The sequence below is a fragment of the Microcaecilia unicolor genome, chromosome 11 (genome assembly GCF_901765095.1).
Source record: "Microcaecilia unicolor chromosome 11, aMicUni1.1, whole genome shotgun sequence".
In the NCBI taxonomy this organism is placed as follows: Eukaryota; Metazoa; Chordata; class Amphibia; order Gymnophiona; family Siphonopidae; genus Microcaecilia; species Microcaecilia unicolor.
Genome location: NC_044041.1, coordinates 172,790,179 through 172,809,560, shown reverse-complemented (window position 1 = coordinate 172,809,560; position 19,382 = coordinate 172,790,179). Strand labels below are relative to the sequence as shown.

The window sequence follows — 19,382 nt, the reverse complement described above, 5'->3', positions numbered from 1 at the left end:
TAAACTCCCAGGTATTGACTCCACCCCTTCTGGTTCACTTCCTCCCAGGGTGAGATCAGTGCTGTTAAGGTGGCCCAGACTATTTATTTATTTATTATTTATTTGTTACATTTGTACCCCACACTTTCCCACTCATGGCAGGCTCAATGCGGCTTACATATTGTATACAGGTACTTATTTGTACCTGGGGCAATGGACTAGTCAGAGAGGGGCTTTTCTTAAGGGTGAAGGGCAGTGTTCTATAAATCCCATCACAGGAGGTTATTGACATTTAAATGCATATGCGTGTGTCACTGCAGTATTCTATCCACTTACGTGCATTACACATATAAATATAAGTTCCCCATTATAGAATTGTCTCCTAAATGTTCAGACCCATAGCTACATCTTGCATTATATAACTGTACTCATGTACATGTGGCAGTAGTCTTTAACAATATTATTCACTAGGCAGTTGAGCTCATCTTCCTTCTCAGGAGAGAAACCACCAGAATCAAGCACCTGCTCCATTTTGATGAGGAAACAGTCAATGAAATCCCGGGGGCTGTTAGGGTCGAGTGTTTCCTGGTTCTGTTTCGCTTTCTTCACAATATACTTTTCAAGGACATCAAAGCAGCGACGAATCCTATTGTGAGGTCCAGGAAAGTGCTTCATGATGCTTGTAAAGATATCAAAGAGCTATAAAGGGTAAAACAAGAAACATTAAATTGTAGAATTTCTACCACAGAGAGGCAACCTCTTACCTTCTATCAAACATTGCACTGCTGTCTAAGTGACTGATTCACTCCTTGAACTGATTTACAAGCACATTATTCCAGTTTATTATGAAGTAAATCGTCAGACATTTTAGGGCCCCTTTTACTAAGCCGCATAGGGGCCTATGTGCGCCCAACGTGGGCCAAATTGCAGTTACTACCCGGTTACCGCGTAGCCCTTGCGGTAATTTCAATTTTGGCGCATGCATCCAATATGTGCATCTGAATTTTTTATTTTTATTTTCTGGCGCGCGTCGCGGATGTGTGCCAAGTGGCATCTGACGTGCGTAGGTCATTGCCACCCAAATTCTTTACCGCTAGGCCTATGGCTGGCGGTAAGGTCTCAGACCCAAAATGGACGCATGGCAATTTTGATTTTGCCACATGTCCATTTTCGGGGAAAGCCCAAATCCCGCGCCTACACTACTGCAAGCCATTTTTCAGTGCACCTTTGTAAAAGGAGCCCTTAGTTAGGAATTACATGAAAAAAAAAAGAAATTTACATAGAGACTATGACTGAACCCAATTAGGTTAATTTCATAATTTCAAAATCCTTGTACTTTTATGACACTACTAAAAGGCGTTATGGGGATGAAAAGTAGGTCAATATTCAAAGGGACTAATAGGTTTAGCGGTAGATGCTAACTGTATGAGTCTCCTATCTGTGAATTTTTTGTGGCACGGTGGGTTGATTGTGGGGTAGGTGGTGAGGGTAGGTGGGGTGAAGTGTGAGGTGCGGGGTGGGATTCTTAGTGAAGTAGGCAGGGTAGGTGGGATATAGAGTTAGATGGTGGGGTTAGGAGAGGTAGAGTAGATAGGAGGTAGGTGGGGTAGGTGGAAGGGGTATATAGGGCTGAGATTTAGGAGACGGAGATGATGGGGTGGGTAGGGGAGTAATTGGGGGGTAGGGTAGAGGTAGGATAGATGGAGTAGGATGGTGGTGTAGGTGTTGGAGTTGTGGTGTATATGAGGTAGGGGTGTGGGAGAGTAGAAAACAGGGGAGAGGCAGTTTGAAAGGAGGAATTCTTTGTTATGTTTCACTCAGAGGCAATTTCTCCAAATGGGATAGTTTCACTGCATGTAATTTCTGTACTGGAGAAGGTAGAATTGCTTCTCCGATAGAAATATATTTGGGCATTTTGGGGGGGCCTTATTTTTCTGGAGCCTCCAGTATGATCTGGACTAATTTTGGCCATTGCCAATTTTTTCCCCATTCTATTACATTTGTGGAGAATGAACTTGTCCCAAGATAGACAGACAGACACCCACATTATTTTATCACAAATTTAATTTTATGCAAATGGATGTAGGGGGTTGTTTACTAAAGTTTAGCTCAAGTTATCTGCAGCAGAGACCATAGGAATAAAATAGGCCCTGCTGTAGATAACTCAAGCTAAGCTTTAGTAAACAACCCCCCTGGTTACTAACAGATAAAGACCAGTATACCTCATCCAGTCTGCCCACAAAGATGGTCAGAGTTGGACTTGCAATTCCTTACAGGTTACCCTGCCTCTCCTAGGCTCTCCCCCTTGTCTAATATTACAGCTGATGCCTGATGCAGTTAACCCATTCTTTGCCCTATTGTTCCTTCTGAAAGTTATATAAGATTTACTGTGAGTGGAAATGCTCAATAATCTTATTCCATCTTTATGCTATACAGGGAACCTCTGTGTTTATCCTACACTTTTTTGAATTCTGTTACTGTTTGAATCTCTAACCACACACTGTGCACAATATTATATACACTCTTATAGTGTTAACATGATCAATATTCCCCACATTTTTTCTTTGCAATTAAAATATCAAAATAGAATTTCTTTTATCATGCACAAATAGCCAGCACTTAAGTTCTTGCAGCAATTCCGACAGGGACCCGTTTCGCCACCTGCATTTTCAAGGGACCTGCCTGCTTTTATCTTATGCCTGTACCCCATCTGCCATTATCTGAGCAGCATAGATAATGGCAGATGGGGTACAGGCACAAGATAAATGCAGGCAGTTCCCTTGAAAAAGCTGGTGGCGAAACAGGTCCCCAGTTAAATGCTGGCTATTTGTGCTTGATAAAAGAAGTTCTGTTTTGATATTTTAAATGCAACGAAAAAAGTAACAAAAAAACCAGAGGTTTTTTGACTCATGATTGAGTTGTGCACCTATTTAGTGCTAAAAAAACTGTCTTTGCTGTGGCACTGAGCACGGTAGGCTTCTGAGGTCTTTTCTCCTCCTAAAGAAAAAATTTTAAACCCTTAAAACAGAAAAAATCTGGGGAATATTGATCATGTTAACACTATAAGAGTATATATAATATTGTGCACAGTGTGTGGTTGGAAATTGTTCTTTATACCTGTGCTACAGTTTGTGTATGAACTGTCTGAATCTCACCATTTCCTGCAGAAGAGCATTCCAGGCATTCACTATCCTCTCTATGAAAAAGTATTTCCTGAGTTTGCTTTTGATTTTTCTTCCTTTCAACTTCATTTCATGATCTGTAGTTCTATTGGCTCTCCAATTTTGGAAAAAGTTGTTTTGTTCCTTATTATTTAACTGGATGATATTCACCTGGCAGCAGTCAGCATTTTAAATGGTGACTGGTGCTGGGCCATACATGGACATGGATACTGAATATCCAGAGGTAATTGTCAGGCAGTTAGCCGCTGGAACTTATAAGAGTCCTGGGCCTGGCCAGTATTCACCCTGGACCCACATAAGACGATTATGTGGGCCCTGGATGAATATCGGCCAGGACCCACATTATTTTAACCAACCTTTATTAACCCCTCCAAGCCTGTCAGTGCTGGTAATCAGTGGCACTGCCTGGTTAAATGTCACTGAATATTGGTGCCTGGGCAGCCAAGAGCCTCTCCTGCCCACTTAAATTGCTTTGAAAATCAGGTGGTTAAATGTCCAAATCATATCTTCCCTGTCCCTCTTCTCTCAGCATATGTCTTCAGCACAGACCACATACCGTTTTGTTCATAAGAACATAAGAATAGTCATACTGGGTCAGACCAATGGTCCATCTAGCCCAGTATCCTGCTTCCAACAGTGGCCAATCACAAGTGCCTGGCAAAACCCCAAATAAAAGCAACATTCCGCGCTACTGATCCCAGTGCAAGCAGTGGCTTCCCCCGTATCTATCTCAATAGCAGACTATCGACATTTACTCCAGGATTTGCCCCAAACCTTTTTTAAACCCAGATACGCTAACTGCTGTTACCATATCCTCTGGCAACAAGTTCCAGAGCTTAACTATTCATCAAGTGAAAAAATATTACCTCCTATTTGTTTTCAAACTATTTCCAAGTAACTTAATTGAGTGTCCCTAGTGTTTGTACTGTCGATTCACTTTTACCTATTCTATACCACTCAGGATTTTGTAGACTTCAATCATATCCCCCAATTAGCCATCTCTTTCCCAAGCTGAAGAGCCCCAACTTCTTTAGCCTTTCCCCATATGGGAGGAGTTCCATCCTCTTTATCATTTAGGTCACTCTTCTTTGAACCTTTTCTAATTTTGCTATATCTTTTTTTGAAATATGGCAACCAGAATTGAACACAATACTCAAGGTGAGATAAGGTCCTTAAAACATGCAGAGATACTGAGGCATTGTAATGTTATTAGCCTTATTTTCCATCCCTTTCCTAATAATTTTTAGGATCCTGCTTGCTTGTTTGGCTGCTGCCACACACTGGGCAGCAGATATCAGCATATTGTCTTACAATGACAAGTAGATCTTTTTTCTTGGGTGCTGACTCCTCCTAGCATCAGGCAATTATGGTTTATATTAAGTACATAAGTATTGCCATACTGGGAAAGACCAAAAGTCCATCAAGCCCAGCATCCTGTTTCCAACAGTGGCCAATCCAGATCACAAATACCTGGCAAGAACCCCAAAAAGTACAAAACATTCTATACTGCTTATCCTAGAAATAGTGGATTTCCCCCAAGTCCATTTAATAATGGTCTATGGACTTTTTCTTTAGGATGATGTCCAATCCTTTTTTAAACTCCGCTAAGCTAACCGCCTTTACCACATTCTCTGGCAACGAATTCCAGAGTTTAATTAGACGTTCAGTGAAGAAAACATTTCTCCAATTCGTTTTAAATTTACTGCATTGTAGCTTCATCGCATGCCCCTAGTCCTAGTATTTTTGGAAAGCGTAAACAGATGCTTCACATCTACCCATTCCACTCCACTCATTATTTTATAGACCTGCATCATATCTCATCTCAGCAGTATCTTCTCCAAGCTGAAGAGTTCTAGCCACTTTAGCCTTTCCTCATAGGGAAGTCGTCCCATCCCCTTTATCATTTTCGTCGCCCTTCTCTGCACCTTTTCTAATTCCACTATATCTTTTTTCAGATACGGTGACCAGAATTGAACACCATATTCGAGGTGCGGTTGCACCATGGTGCGATACAGAGGCATTATAACATCCTCATTTTTGTTTTCCATTACTTTCCTAATAATACCTAACATTCTATTTGCTTTCTTAGCCGCAGCAGCACACTGTGCAGAAGGTTTCAACATATCATCAACGACGACACCTAGATCCCTTTCTTGGTCTGTGACTCCTAACGTGGAACCTTGCATGACGTAGCTGTAATTCGGGTTCCTCTTTCCCACATGGATCACTTTGCACTTGCTCACATTAAACATCATCTGCCATTTAGATGCCGTCTCCCAGTCTCGTAAGGTCCTCTTGTAATTTTTCACAATTCTCCCGCGATTTAACGACTTTGAATAACTTTGTGTCATCAGCAAATTTAATTACCTCACTAGTTACTCCCATCTCTAGGTCATTTATAAATATGTTAAAAAGCAGCGGTCCCAGCACAGACCCCTGGGGAACCCCATTAACTACCCTTCTCCATTGAGAATACTGACCATTTAACCCTACTCTCTGTTTTCTATCTTTTAACCAGTTTTTAATCCACAGTAGAACCCTACCTCCTATTCCATGACTCTCCGGTTTCCTCTGGAGTCTTTCATGAGGTACTTTGTCAAATGCCTTCTGAAAATCCAGATGCACAATATCAGCCGGATCACCTTTATCCACATGTTTGTTCACCCCTTCAAAGAAATGTCGTAGATTGGTGAAGCAAGATTTCCTTTCACTAAATCCATTATTCTTTATTATATTATTCTTTCCAATGTGCATCACTTTGTATTTGACCATACTAGATTTCATCTGCCATTTGGATGCCCAGTCTTCCAATTTCCTAAGGTCTTCCTGCAATTTTTCATAGTTTGCATATGTTTTAACAACTTTGAATTGTGTCATCTGCAAATCTAATCACCTTACTCATTGTATCGATTTCAAGATCGTTTAGAATGTATGTTAACTAGCACCAGTCCCAGTACAGATCCCTGCGGCACTCCACTATTCATCCTCATCCATTGAGAAAAATGGTCATGGTCACTTTCCTATGAATGACTTGAGTCTTTTTACATCCTTGATAAGACATGGCCTCCAAAACTGAACACAACATTGCAAATAGAGTTTAACCAATGAGTTGTGCAGGGCCATTATCACCTTTTTATGTTATTTTTCTGTTTGTTATACCCCTCTCAATGTAGCCCAACATTCTTCTGACCTTGGGCATTAACTTGTTACATTGTTTTTCCACCTTGCAATCCTTAGACACTATCACCCCAAGGTTGTTTTCCTGGTCCTAGCATTTCAACCTCTCATGTCCTTTTGCATACAGCTCCTTTCAATTTCTGTATCACAAAAGGGTACATAAGTACATAAGTATTGCCACACTGGGACAGACCAAAGGTCCATCGAGGCCAGTATCCTGTTTCCAACAGTGGGCAATCCAGGTCACAAATACCTGGCAAGATCCCAGAAAAGCTCAATACATTCTATGCTGCTTATCCCAGAAATAAGCAGTGGATTTTTCCAAGTCAATTTAATAATGGTCTATAGACTTTTCATTTAGGAAGTCGTCCAGACCCTTTTTAAACCCTGCTAATCTAACCGCCTTTACCACATTCTCTGGCAACAAGTTTCAGAGTTTAATTACATGTTGAGGAAGAAATATTTTCTCCAATTCGTATTAAATTTACTACTTTGTAGCTTCATCGCATGCCCCGTAATCCTAGATTTCTTTGCATTAAAGCTTAATTGCCAAGCATTAGCTCAAGCTTCTAATTTTTATAGATCACTTCTCATGTATTCCAATCCCTCCAAGGTTTCTTACCAATCTTTGTGTCATCCGCAAAAAGGCACAGTTTTCTTTCTCAGTCTTCAGCAATATCGCCTCACAAATATTGAAATGAATCTGCGCCAGGATGGACCCCTGAGGCATTCTGCTACTCACCTTTCTTTCTCTTAAGGAAATTCCATTTTCCACCTAGCCATCTGCCAATTTCTGATCCAGTTTACTACCTTGTGCCCTATCTTCAAGCCTCTTAGGTTATTTGTGAGCCTTCTATAAGGAACAGTATCACAGCCTTTGTATAAATCTAGGTAGACCATATCTAGCACATGCTCTTTATCCTGTTCTTTTGTCACCCAGTCAATCAGATTTGTATGACATGATATGCCTTTGGTAAAGTCATGTTCTTTGGCTCTTGTAACTCATTTGATTGTAGAAAGTAGGCTTTCCTTTCCTTCAGCAACATCTTCGTTATCTTTCATATCATCAAAGTAATATCACTGGTCTGTGGTTTCCCATCTCTTCTCTTTGTGAAGAGAGACCATATCAGCCTTTCTCCAATCCTGTGGCACTTCTCTGGTCTTCAAGAATCTATTAACTACATCCAAACTGAGTGGAGTGGAATGGGTAGATGTGAATTGCTTGTTTGCATTTTCCAAAAATACTAGGACTAGGGGGCATGTAATGAAGCTACTAAGCAGTAAATTTAAAACAAACCAGAGAAAATATTTCTTTGTTCAATGTGTAATGAAACTCTGGAATTTATTGCCAGAAAATGTGTTAAAAAGAGTTAGCTTAACAGGGTTTAAAAAGGGTTTGGACCATTTCCTAAAAGTCAATAAATCATTATTAAGATGGATTTGGGAAAATCCACTGCTTATTTCTAGGATTAGCAGTATAAAATCTGTTGTATTCTTTAAGCTTCCTCAATATTCTGGGATATATTGCATCCAATCCTATGACTTTATCCACTTTCAGTTTCAAAAGTTGTTCATACATACTTTTTCTGTGAATGGTTTGGTATTTACACCATCCCCTTATGTATTTTGTCTATCTCCAGAGACCTTCACCAGCTTTTTCTTTTCCAAACAAGAGTGATTGTTGAGGAATTCTGTTTTTCTCTCATCTCTGTCTACACATTGAGCCTTGGTATCTTTGAACCTCATAATGCCACCTCTGGCATTTTCTATTGCTAAGACTTCTTTAAAATATTTCCTAAGGAGAATCTCAGCTGACAGTAATCTAGGGTGTGGAAAATTCAATAATCTCAATTTTATCTCAATGCATTCTCTAATAGTTCTGTGTAGGGTTACCATATGGCTCCAGAAAAAGGAGGACGGATTGAGCCAGCCGGGTTTTACTTCCATTGCAAGTGTTAAAGAAATGAATCCTTAATGAAAGTTGTAGAAGAAGCCTGCATATTTGAAACCTGCGAATCTAATGAGGATACAAGCTTATCTATTGGCGTTAAATATATGTCTTCTGACTTCATTTTTGTCTCAGTTTCCTGAGAGAAATCACATAGCCGCTGAAATATCATTCAAAGAGATCTATTTATCAGTGATAGCAGATTGAACACTAGGCTCTTGATCAAAAATGGGAGCCATGACCACTGACGGCAAAGATATATGTAAGGAACAAAAAACTTTTTGCACTGGAGATGGCAAGTTTAAAATGTGAGATGTGTTACTTTCAAAGAACTAACAGAAAAGGGGAGAGGAGGAGTGTATTTTGCAAAGATCAATTTTCCTGTTTCTGACACCACGTGAATATTTATATCCATAGGGCCTTTAACTATATAGCTGAAACAGTCCCATGGGATTTAGCTTTACACTTACCCATATAAAAAAAACAAAAAAAAAGCAAAGTGAAGGACTTATAGCTCTTTGCCAACCAGAAACTTTAGAAAAAACTGTTGCACTCCACTGTTGCTTCCACAGTGCTCCTAAGGGGCTCTCAAAGAGCTTTGCATGCCCCTTAACACTTCTTTGGCCACACCCTGTGGCTGTGTGGCTGTGTGCCTGCAACCAGTTGCCACAGTGCAGTGTTATTTTATAGGTAGGAAGAAAGGCCCTTGCATCTCAGGTTTGTCTCACACAATGCCTGATGAGATAGTCTGGTGGCTCAAGACTTCTCCACTCCAACTCAGTTTGATGTCCCTAAACTTTTTTTTCATTTATTGAGTTCCGAAATATGTGTACTACTCAGTGCTCAGTGTCATGTGATAAACTGTGTTACAAATATCAATAAGCTTCTTAAAACTTTTCCACCTCAACCCACCCAACTCCCTCCACCCCAAATCCTACTAACTTAACTACCCCAATCACCCCCTGTCAACTAAAAAACCATTGGAAAAATCAGGTTTTTATCTTTTCCTCAATGCCATATAATGTTGCTCAGAATAAAATTATTAAAAATGTTCATATTGGGAGAAACCTTAATCCTTTAATCTATAAATAATTGGCAGACTTGTATACTGGTCTAAATTGGACAAGAATGAAACAAAGGCTTAAACACCAAATATTCATCAAACAACCATAGTGGCATCTAAACACTGAATAAATTGTTGCATATGCTTGATGAGGAGGAAAAAGGTCTCATCGATCACCCAGTCTGTTACTCCATTCTCATAGCTTGAGGGGTGTTTTTTAGTAACATGGTGGCAGCAGCAGGCATGTGAAGCATGTGAAGCGACTAATAATGTCTTCCATTTTTCAAGATGTATTGTAAGCCACATTGAGCCTGCACAAAGGTGGGAAAATGTGGGATACAAATTCAAATAAATAAATAAATAAATAAGCTCTTTCCCTTGACAAAGCGACAGCGGAACAGATGTCCGAGGGAATGTTTGAGCTGGAGCTAAGTATCACATTGCCTTGTTTTTTAAATCACCACTAGTTATTTTGCACAGTTTTCACTAGTTTAATTAATATTTTGTGCACTGCATATGATTTATAGGACGGTGGAGGTTTTTGGTCGATAATTACATTAATCTCCCACAGTCTTAAATCTGGCCCTTAAAGCTATATGAAAGGAGTAACAGACTGGGGGGGGGGGGTCCGTTTACTAAGCCGCGAAAGCATCTACGCGTGCCCAACGCATGCCAAAATGGAGTTACCACCCGACTACCACGTGACTCTTGCGGTAATTTCATTTTTGGCGCATGTCTGAAAAATATTTTTTATTTTCTGGTGCATGTAGGTCATTGAGGGGCATAATCGAAAGGGACGCCCGAGTTTTGTTGAGGACGTCCTCGCAAAACGTCCCGATGGAGGGGCGGGGAAACCCATATTATCGAAACAGGATGGACGTCCATCTTTCGTTTCGATAATACGGTCGGGGACACCCAAATCTTGAAATTTTGGTCGTCCTTAGAGACGGTCGTCCCTAGACTTGGTCGTTTCTGATTTTCGGCAATAATGGAAACCAAGGACGCCCATCTCAGAAATGACCAAATGCAAGCCCTTTGGTCATGGAAGGAGCCAGCATTTCTAGTGGACTGGTCCCCCTGACGTGCCAGGACACCTACCGGGCACCCTAGGGGGCACTGCAGTGGACTTCATAAAATGCTTCCAGGAACATAGCTCCCTTACCTTGCCTGCTGAGCCCCCCAACCCCGCTTAAAACCCACTACCCACAACTGTACACCATTACCATAGCCCTTACGGGTGAAGGGGGGCACCTAGATGTGGGTACAGTGGGTTTGTGGTGGGTTTTGGAGGGCTCGCTGTTTCCTCCACAAACGTAACAGGTAGGGAGGGGGATGGGCCTGGGTCCGCCTGCCTGAAGTGCACTGCACCCACTAAAACTGCTCCAGGTACCTGCATACTGCTGTGATGGACCTGAGTATGACATCTGAGGCTGACATAGAGGCTGGCCAAAAAATATTTTGAAAGATGTTTTTTGAGGGTGGGAGGGGGTTAATGACCACTGGGTGAGTAAGGGGATGTCATCTCTGATTCTCTCCGGTGGTCATCTGGTCATTTCGGCCACCTTTTGGTGCCTTGGTCGAAAAAAAAAAAAGGACCAGGTAAAATTGTCCAAGTGCTAGTCAAGGACGCCCTTTTTTTCCATTATGAGTCGAGGACGTCCATGTGTTAGGCAAGCCCAAGTCCCGCCTTCACTACGCCTCCGATACACCCCCTTGAACTTTGGCCGTCCCTGCGATGGAAAGCAGTTGGGGACGTCCAAAATCAGCTTTCCATTATACCAATTTGGATGACCCTGGGAGAAGGGCACCCATCTTCCGATTTGTATCGAAAGACAGGCGTCCTTCTCTTTCGAAAATGAGCCTGATTACTGCCCAAATTCTTTACCACTAGGTCTATGGCTGGCGGTAAGGTCTCAGACCCAAAATGGACGCCTAGCAATTTTGATTTTGCCGCACGTCCATTTTTGGCAAAACAAAAGAGGCCTTTTTGACAGGTGCGCTAAAAAAATGATGCTGTGTGCATCTAAAACCTGCGTCTAAACTACCGCAGTCTATTTTTCAGCGTGCCTTTGTAAAAGGACCCGTGGGTGATGAGACCCTTTTCCTCCTTGTCAATCATATGCAACAATTTATTCGGTGTTTAGGTGCCACTATGGTTGTTTGGTGACTATCCAGTCTTTAAGCCTTTGTTTCATACTGGAAGAAACCCCAAAAGAGTGCCTATTGTATAGCCAAAACGTAGACACGTTGCCTTTATAAAATAGGCTTCCAGGACCAGCTCCGATAGTGTGCAAATGCTAACATAAACTGCATATTTACACCTGCTCCAAAGGTGGTGTAAATCTGTTTGAGTGCTTTACGGGGGGGGGGGGGGGGGGGGGGGGGGGGGGGGGGGGGGTAATTCTGCAAAGCGGATGCTAATACCGATGCTCCAATTACACATTTAAATGATTGGAATAATGGCATATGTGCACAGACACATGCAAATTACTACTACTACTACTATTTAGCATTTCTATAGCGCTACAAGGCATACGCAGCGCTGCACAAACATAGAAGAAAGACAGTCCCTGCTCAAAGAGCTTACAATCTAATAGACAAAAAAATAAATAAAGTAAGCAAATCAAATCAATTAATGTGAATGGGAAGGAAGAGAGGAGGGTAGGTGGAGGCGAGTGGTTACAAGTGGTTACGAGTCAAAAGCAATGTTAAAGAGGTGGGCTTTCAGTCTAGATTTAAAGGTGGCCAAGGATGGGGCAAGACGTAGGGGCTCAGGAAGTTTATTCCAGGCGTAGGGTGCAGCGAGACAGAAGGCGCGAAGTCTGGAGTTGGCAGTAGTGGAGAAGGGAACAGATAAGAAGGATTTATCCATGGAGCGGAGTGCACGGGAGGGGGTGTAGGGAAGGACGAGTGTGGAGAGATACTGGGGAGCAGCAGAGTGAGTACATTTATAGGTTAGTAGAAGAAGTTTGAACAGGATGCGAAAACGGATAGGGAGCCAGTGAAGGGTCTTGAGGAGAGGGGTAGTATGAGTAAAGCGACCCTGGCGGAAGATGAGACGGGCAGCAGAGTTTTGAACCGACTGGAGAGGGGAGAGGTGACTAAGTGGGAGGCCAGCAAGAAGCAGATTGCAGTAGTCTAAACGAGAGGTGACAAGGGTGTGGATGAGAGTTTTGGTAGAGTGCTCGGAAAGAAAGGGGCGGATTTTACGGATGTTGTAAAGAAAGAAACGACAGGTCTTGGCGGTCTGCTGGATATGAGCAGAGAAGGAGAGAGAAGAGTCAAAGATGACCCCAAGGTTTCGAGCAAATACCAAACTTCTGCCTAATCGCTATTTTGTAAATACGTGCATATTCTGCAGATAGGCCTATGCGTAGGCAGAGTCTAGGTAGGTCTTATACGTATGCATATGGGGTCCTTTTACTAAGGTGTGGTGAAAAATGGCTTGTGGTAGTGTAGGCGTGGGTTTTGGGTGGGCGCCGATCCATTTTTCAGCGCGCCCGTAAAAAAAGCCCTTTTAAAACTTTTTGCCGAAAATGGACGTGCGGCAAAATCAAAAATTGCTGCGTGTCTTTTTTACCGCCAGCCATGGTAACCAGGAGGTAATGACCTACGCGCTCCAAATGTCACTTGGCGTGCGTCCGATACGCACGGCTGAAAATAAAAATGATTTTTCAGCTGCACGTATGGGATGCGTGCCAAAAATGAAATTACCACAATAGCCATGCGGTAGCCAGGTGGTAACTCCATTTGCGTGCACGTTGGGCGTGCGTAGAGCCTTACACGGCTTAGTAAAAGGGCCCCTATGTTATATGCACATTTCTGGCACTTAGGTATAAGCACTAGTTATGCTACTATTCTGTAAAGGAAAGTACCCATATATTTTATAAAATATGTGTGCACATCCAGAGGGGTTTCCAAACAAAACTTGAGGACCCCCCCCTCCCCCCATGGTGGATGGACTCATCTCACCCACCCACTGCCTTTAATTTTCATGAGGCAGTGCATGACAAAGTACTTAATTAAAAAAAAATTTCAATCCCCTTCCTGCTGGCTTTCTGCATTGCATGTACCTTAGTTGTCAGTCTTGCCCCTCAGCAGACAGAGAAGCACATAAGCATCTCTTCTGCTGCTGGAGACAGAGCCCTAACTGTTGTGAAAGCAAGCAATGTTTGTCTATCTCTGCTCTGTGGTGCAGTTTTTTTTTTTTTTTTTTTGCCACACTGGGACAGAACGAAAGGTCCATCAAGGCCAGCATTCTGTTTCCAACAGTGGCCAATCCAGGTCACAAATACCTGGCATGATCCTAAAAAAGTTCAATGCACTTTATGCTGTTTATCCCAGAAATAAGCAGTGGATTTACCCCAAGTCCATTTTAATAATGGTCTATGGACCTTTCCTTTAGGAAGCCGTCCAAACCTTTTAAAAATCCCTACTAAGTTAACCACCTTTACCAAATTTTCTGGCAGTGAATTCCAGAGTTGAATTACACATTGAGTGAAGAAATATTTTCTCTGATTCGTTTTAAATTTACTACATTGTAGCTTGATCGCATGCCCCCTAGTCCTAGTATTTTTGGAAAGCGTGAACAGAGGCTTCACATCTACCTGTTCCACTCCACTCATTATTTTATAGACCTCTATCATCTCTCCCCTCAGACACCTTTTCTCCAAGCTGAAAAGCAATAGCCACTTTAGCCTGTCCTCATAGGGAAGTCGTCCCATCCCCTTTATCATTTTCGTCGCCCTTCTCTGCACCTTTTCTAATTCCACTATATCTTTTTTGAGATACGGCGACCAGAATTGAACATAATATTTGAGGTGCGGTCGCACCATGGTGCGATACAAAGGCATTATAACATCCTCATTTTTGTTTTCCATTCCTTTCCTAATAATACCTAACATTCTATTTGTTTTCTTAGCTGCAGCAGCACACTGAGCAGAAGGTTTCAACATATCATCAACGATGACACCTAGATCCCTTTCTTGGTCCGTGACTCCTAATATGGAACCTTGCATGACGTAGCTATAATTCGGGTTCCTCTGGAATTTGTTGCCAGAAAATGTGGTAAAGGCGGTTAGCCTTGCGGAGTTTAAAAAAGGTTTGGACAGCTTCCTAAAGAAAAAGTCCATAGACCATTATTAAATGGACTTGGGGAGAATCCACTATTTCTAGGATTAGAAGTATAGAATGTTTTGTACCTTTTTTGAGATCTTGCCAGGTATTTGTGACCTGGATTGGCCACTGTTGGAAACAGGATGCTGGGCTTGATGGACCTTTGGTCTTTCCCAGTATGGCAATACTTACGTACTTAAATATATTTTACTTAGTATTTTTGATTTTGGATTCTAGTTCTACAAAGCTTTTTGATGTGAGATAATCATAAACCTCAAGAATTTTTTTTTAATTGCTCAGTGATTCAAATTTTGAATCTTGGGTTAAAGTAGTATTTCACCAGAGAACTATGAACTCAATCAGTGGCTCAACCAATTTTCCAGTGGCTGAGCTGATTTCCTATGCTGCAGTGTTTGTACATTTTATTAGATTCTACTAAAGATTTGATAAAAACAAATAGGTGGTACAAAAGAAAAAAAAACATCTACATAGAAATGTAATTAACATTATAATGAGTAGACTATAGGAGAGCACTGATACTTTAAAGACATCCCCTCCCCATTTTTTCAGAACAATGTAATCAAGTTAATATATTCCAGAATGTTCCCTACTGGAAGTGTTGGCTTCTTTACCTTTCCCCACATGGAGCTAATAACACAATAGCTCTCATTTATCATCTGGAGTAAGTGGTGAAATTCCTTATCATCATAGTCAAACCGGCTCCCGAAGACAATAGAGCAGATGACATTTGAGACTGCCTGACTGAAGAAGGTGGTGGGATCAAAGGGCAATTCTAGGGAAAGGAAAGAGAAAGAGTCAGTTAAATTCAGACACTAAGGTGATAATGGGGAAGATGCTTTAGACTTGCATGAATTAAAAATCTTTTACACGTACCTTTGGTTTTCCTGATCTCCTCCAGTAAGAACTGGGCTTCCTCCTGGATCCGCTCCTCAATTCCTCTCTTCCCTACTCCAAAATCTTTCAAAGTCATAATTGAAAACTGCCGTGTCTGTTTCCAGATTTCTCCGTTAGTGAAAGTCATTCCTTGGAAGAAAAAGAAAATGAAGACATTTTATTTTCTTTTTCCCCTCCTTTTCTCCTTATGCTTCCAGTCCTTAATGGGATCTTCTTCACCCCCTCATTATTAATCACAAATTCCTCATGACCTTTTTAAGGATCTCAGGCCAATTATTCAGTTCGACAAGGAGATCTGAGGCTGGCCAACTTTACGGAGATATTGGAAATTTTAGCTTTCTCTCCCTTCCGTCTACTTAGAGATAACACAAGCAGGTCAGTCAATATAACAGTATTCATAATCAGTTATGTGCTTAGCATTGTGTGCTAACCAAAGAAGTACTTTACTTTAAAATTTGCCACCAACAAATGAATAAAAGTCCATATTCAGTGGTCAAGCTCATCTGGCTAGGCTGGCTGAAGATCAGCATAAGAGATCCGGGTTTATTTATGTAGGGGATGATAAAAAGTGCTTTCCGTCACAGGCTAAACTAACTCTGGATATATCCGAGCCCCAACATTGAATGTCCAGGAATGTCCACTGACTTGCAAGTTATCCGGGCACCAGCCGATATTCAGATCGGTGCCCAGTTAATTCAGTGGATAAAGTTAGGGTAGCTGTTTAGCTGGCCTAACTCAGGGGTCCTTTTACTAAGCTGTGAGAAAAAGGGCTCTGCGGTAGCGGCAGGAGCCATTTCCCCCACACACCAGGGCACTTTTTACCGCAGATGGTAAAATGCCCTCCAGAAATGTCCACATGGTAGGATAACTCTTACCGCATGGCCATGCGGCAGGGAGCACTTACCACCACCCATCGAAGTGGCGGTAAGGGCTCCTGCAGTAACTCGGTGATAACCGGGCAGCACGCAACAATGCCTAATTAGTGCCGGGTTAGAGTCATTCTACCGCAAAAACCTTTCTCAGACCACCGGAAATGGCTCATGCTCCAGCCTGAATTACCGCCGATGACCATGTTGGGCCGGCGGTAGTTCCATGTTTAGCATGCGGTAAGCCCGCATTGGGCTTACCGTTGCTTTGTAAAAGACTCCCACAATTAGCCGGGTAGCGGATTAAATGTGCCCACTAACCAGCTAAGTTGATGCTCCTCCTTAATTCTCCCTTCACCCTGCCCTTAACCTATCTGGTTAGGAGATGGCTGGTTAGTGGACATATTTAGTGACACTAACCAGTTAAGTGCTACTGGATACTGGCTGCCGGCTTGCTCAGCGGGGTTTAAATAAGCAGGAGCCACTCCAACCCAGTTATCCCTTTTGAATATCGACCCCATAGTGGCTGTTCTGCTAAATATTGATGCCTGGATTTTGTGTGTGTGTGTGTGTGTGTGTACTTGATGGCCAAATAAGGAATCATCTTAGGTCATTGACACAGTACAATACATGTGCCACCAATACAGTTAAAGCAATTGATTCTGGAAGAATATGCTGTCTTCTTCTGCCACGGAGAAGTGTAGCTCATCATTACATAGGTGGCAATTCTAAAACAAGCCAACCTGTTTAAGGAGCCCCAATGCAGTGCAGGGAGAGCTTATTGTATAACAGCAGCTGGACATCAAGATACCATTATAGGATAGTAGCATAAACCCACATTGATGCACTTGAATTGAGGTGCTACCATATATGCCAGGCCAAAGGCAGGGGTAAATGGTTGTGGCTAAGTTAGGGTTACCATATTTTGTCCCCCAAAAATGAGGACACATGCCCCTCCCCTTTCATGCCCACCCCGCCCCTTTCACACCTCACTCTGCCCCCTTTCACACCCTCGCTTCACCCCCCTGTCACATTTTCCCCTCCCCCCTGTCACACACTCCATCACTCCCCCTCCCCGTCACCCCTCTCCCCTTATCTTACTACTGCCCTGGTGGTCTAGTAACCTCTTCGGGGCAGGAAAGAGCCCCCTCTTTCCTGCCCAGAGCGCTGCCCTGCATGCATCCTTCCTATTCGTGATCTCAGCGCCGATTCAAAATGGCCGCCGAGAGTTGAAGTCTCGCGAGGTCACTTCAACTCTCGGTGGCCATTTTGAATCGGTGCCGAGATCACGAACAGGAGGGATGCATGCAGGGCAGCGCTCCGGGCAGGAAAGAGGGGGCTCTTTCCTGCCCCGAAGGCGGAAGAGGTCACTGGACCACCAGGGCAGTAGTAAGTAAGGGGAGGGGAGGCTAGCAATCTGCCCGTTTGTCCTGATTTCTGGACAAACGGGCAGATTGGCAAAACCCGTCCGGTTGCCTGGACATGTCCTCAAAAAGAGGACATGTCCAGGTAAATCCGGACATATGGTAACCCTAGGCTAAGTGTGCTATGCATCATATGCAAAATATAGTATTCTATAAGTTGCATATGTAAGTTCCACACATGCCCATGCACCACCCTTGCTGTGCCCCCAGTTATACTCTCTAGCACATATGTGATATTTTATAGAATTGCGTATAGCGCACTTACACACATAAATGGCACATTTTTGTGCAATACACGCACATGATGCATGTAATAAGGGCCGCAGAGAGAAGCCGGGTCTGGAGCAAACACCCGCTGCCCCCCCCCTGCACACAGGCCCACTTACTTGCTTGTCTCCTGCTCCTGTGGGCTAGGACCATGTTAACTCTGCTATGCCGTACTGGTCTTTCTTCCTGCCGCATCCTCTCCCATGTTTGCGGAAACAGGAAGTACATGACACAGGAGGCGAGACAAGGCAGGAAGAAGGACCTGTGGCCGGCAAAGCAGAGTTAACACGATAACCCGGCACTGTGGCACACAGCCCCACTTCTCGACGGCCCTGTATGTACCTGCATGTGCCAAGTTAGAGAATTGTCTTTACAGTCTTTCGTTTTTCAATATATTGTCCCATCCTCCTATATATCTAAAACCCTTTTTATTGAGTCCAGGATTAGAACCACCCATTGAACTTCTCTGTGTTATGCAGTCTTTCCTTTCCCTTTCCATCGGAAGGAAGTAGTTCAGAACAGCTATAGTGAGTACCAGAGTCTTTAGTCTTCTAGTATCAAGAGCAATGCAGGCAGAGTAACTGGACAAACTGGATGGGAAAACAATACTTATTTCTCAATTTCAACTATTTCACTCTGTTTTATTTAAAGATATATAGAAGTATGAATTGGCTAATATCAGCATGAGAAGGGGCATTTTCGGTATGACATCTAAGTCCGATTTTGGACATTTTGCTCAAAACATCCAGAATCCAAATGGCAAATATAGCGATTTTCAAAAACAGCAAAATGTCTATCTTTTTTTTTTCTTTTTCAAAAATGACCACTTGCTAGATGTTTTTGTGGTTTGTGTGTTTATCTTTTTGGCCCATTTTCAAAAAGAAAAACTTCCAAGTGAGAAATGCACAAAATCAAGCCATTGGGATGTAGGAGGAGCCAGCATTCTTAGTGGACTGGCTACACAGACATCCCAAGTGAGCAATTGGAGAGCACCTTGGAGGCAATGCAGCTTCACATAAAAGCTCCCAAGTAACCATCTCAGTGTTACTCCCTTATATTGTAGAGTGAGCCCTCTAAAACCCACCAAAAACCTATCTACACCACTACATCTGAAGCTGTCATAGAGGCTCGCATGTACTGTTTCTTTCACATCATTGGGAGGTGGGAGGGGGTCAGTCACCACTGGGGGAGTAAGGTGGGGATCAATCCTTTAGTTCTCCAGTATTCATCTGGTCATTTAAGACACTTTTTTGTGGCTTGGTCGTTATTAAAACAAAAAGGTCTTTAGTTTTAAACTTGGACGTTTTAGTTTTGTTTCATTATGGCAGAAAAATATCCTGCCCCCAACATGCCTCCCTTGTGATCTGGATGCACTGCAGATGAAATGCATAGATAAACATCTGCAAAATAAGTTTTGAAGATAGCAATTTGAACGTTTTGGCAAAC

General features: G+C 42.5%; 1 protein-coding gene across 3 annotated transcripts in view; it reads right to left on the bottom strand.

Annotated features, from left to right (window-relative positions):
- The window catches only part of LOC115479933 (cytochrome P450 2A5-like), a 79,861-nt gene that overhangs the window by 40,137 nt on the left and 20,342 nt on the right, over window positions 1-19,382 (bottom strand). Inside the window, exons 3-5 of one of the 3 annotated variants that reach the window (XM_030218265.1) lie at window positions 15,359-15,508; window positions 15,097-15,257; window positions 502-678 (exon numbers count right to left, since the gene is read on the bottom strand). In XM_030218265.1, the coding sequence (XP_030074125.1) occupies window positions 502-678; window positions 15,097-15,257; window positions 15,359-15,508 (488 nt within the window). Of the gene's footprint in view, window positions 1-501; window positions 679-15,096; window positions 15,258-15,358; window positions 15,526-19,382 lie in introns of all 3 variants that reach the window. The other 2 variants (XM_030218266.1, XM_030218267.1) reach the window with 2 other exon arrangements.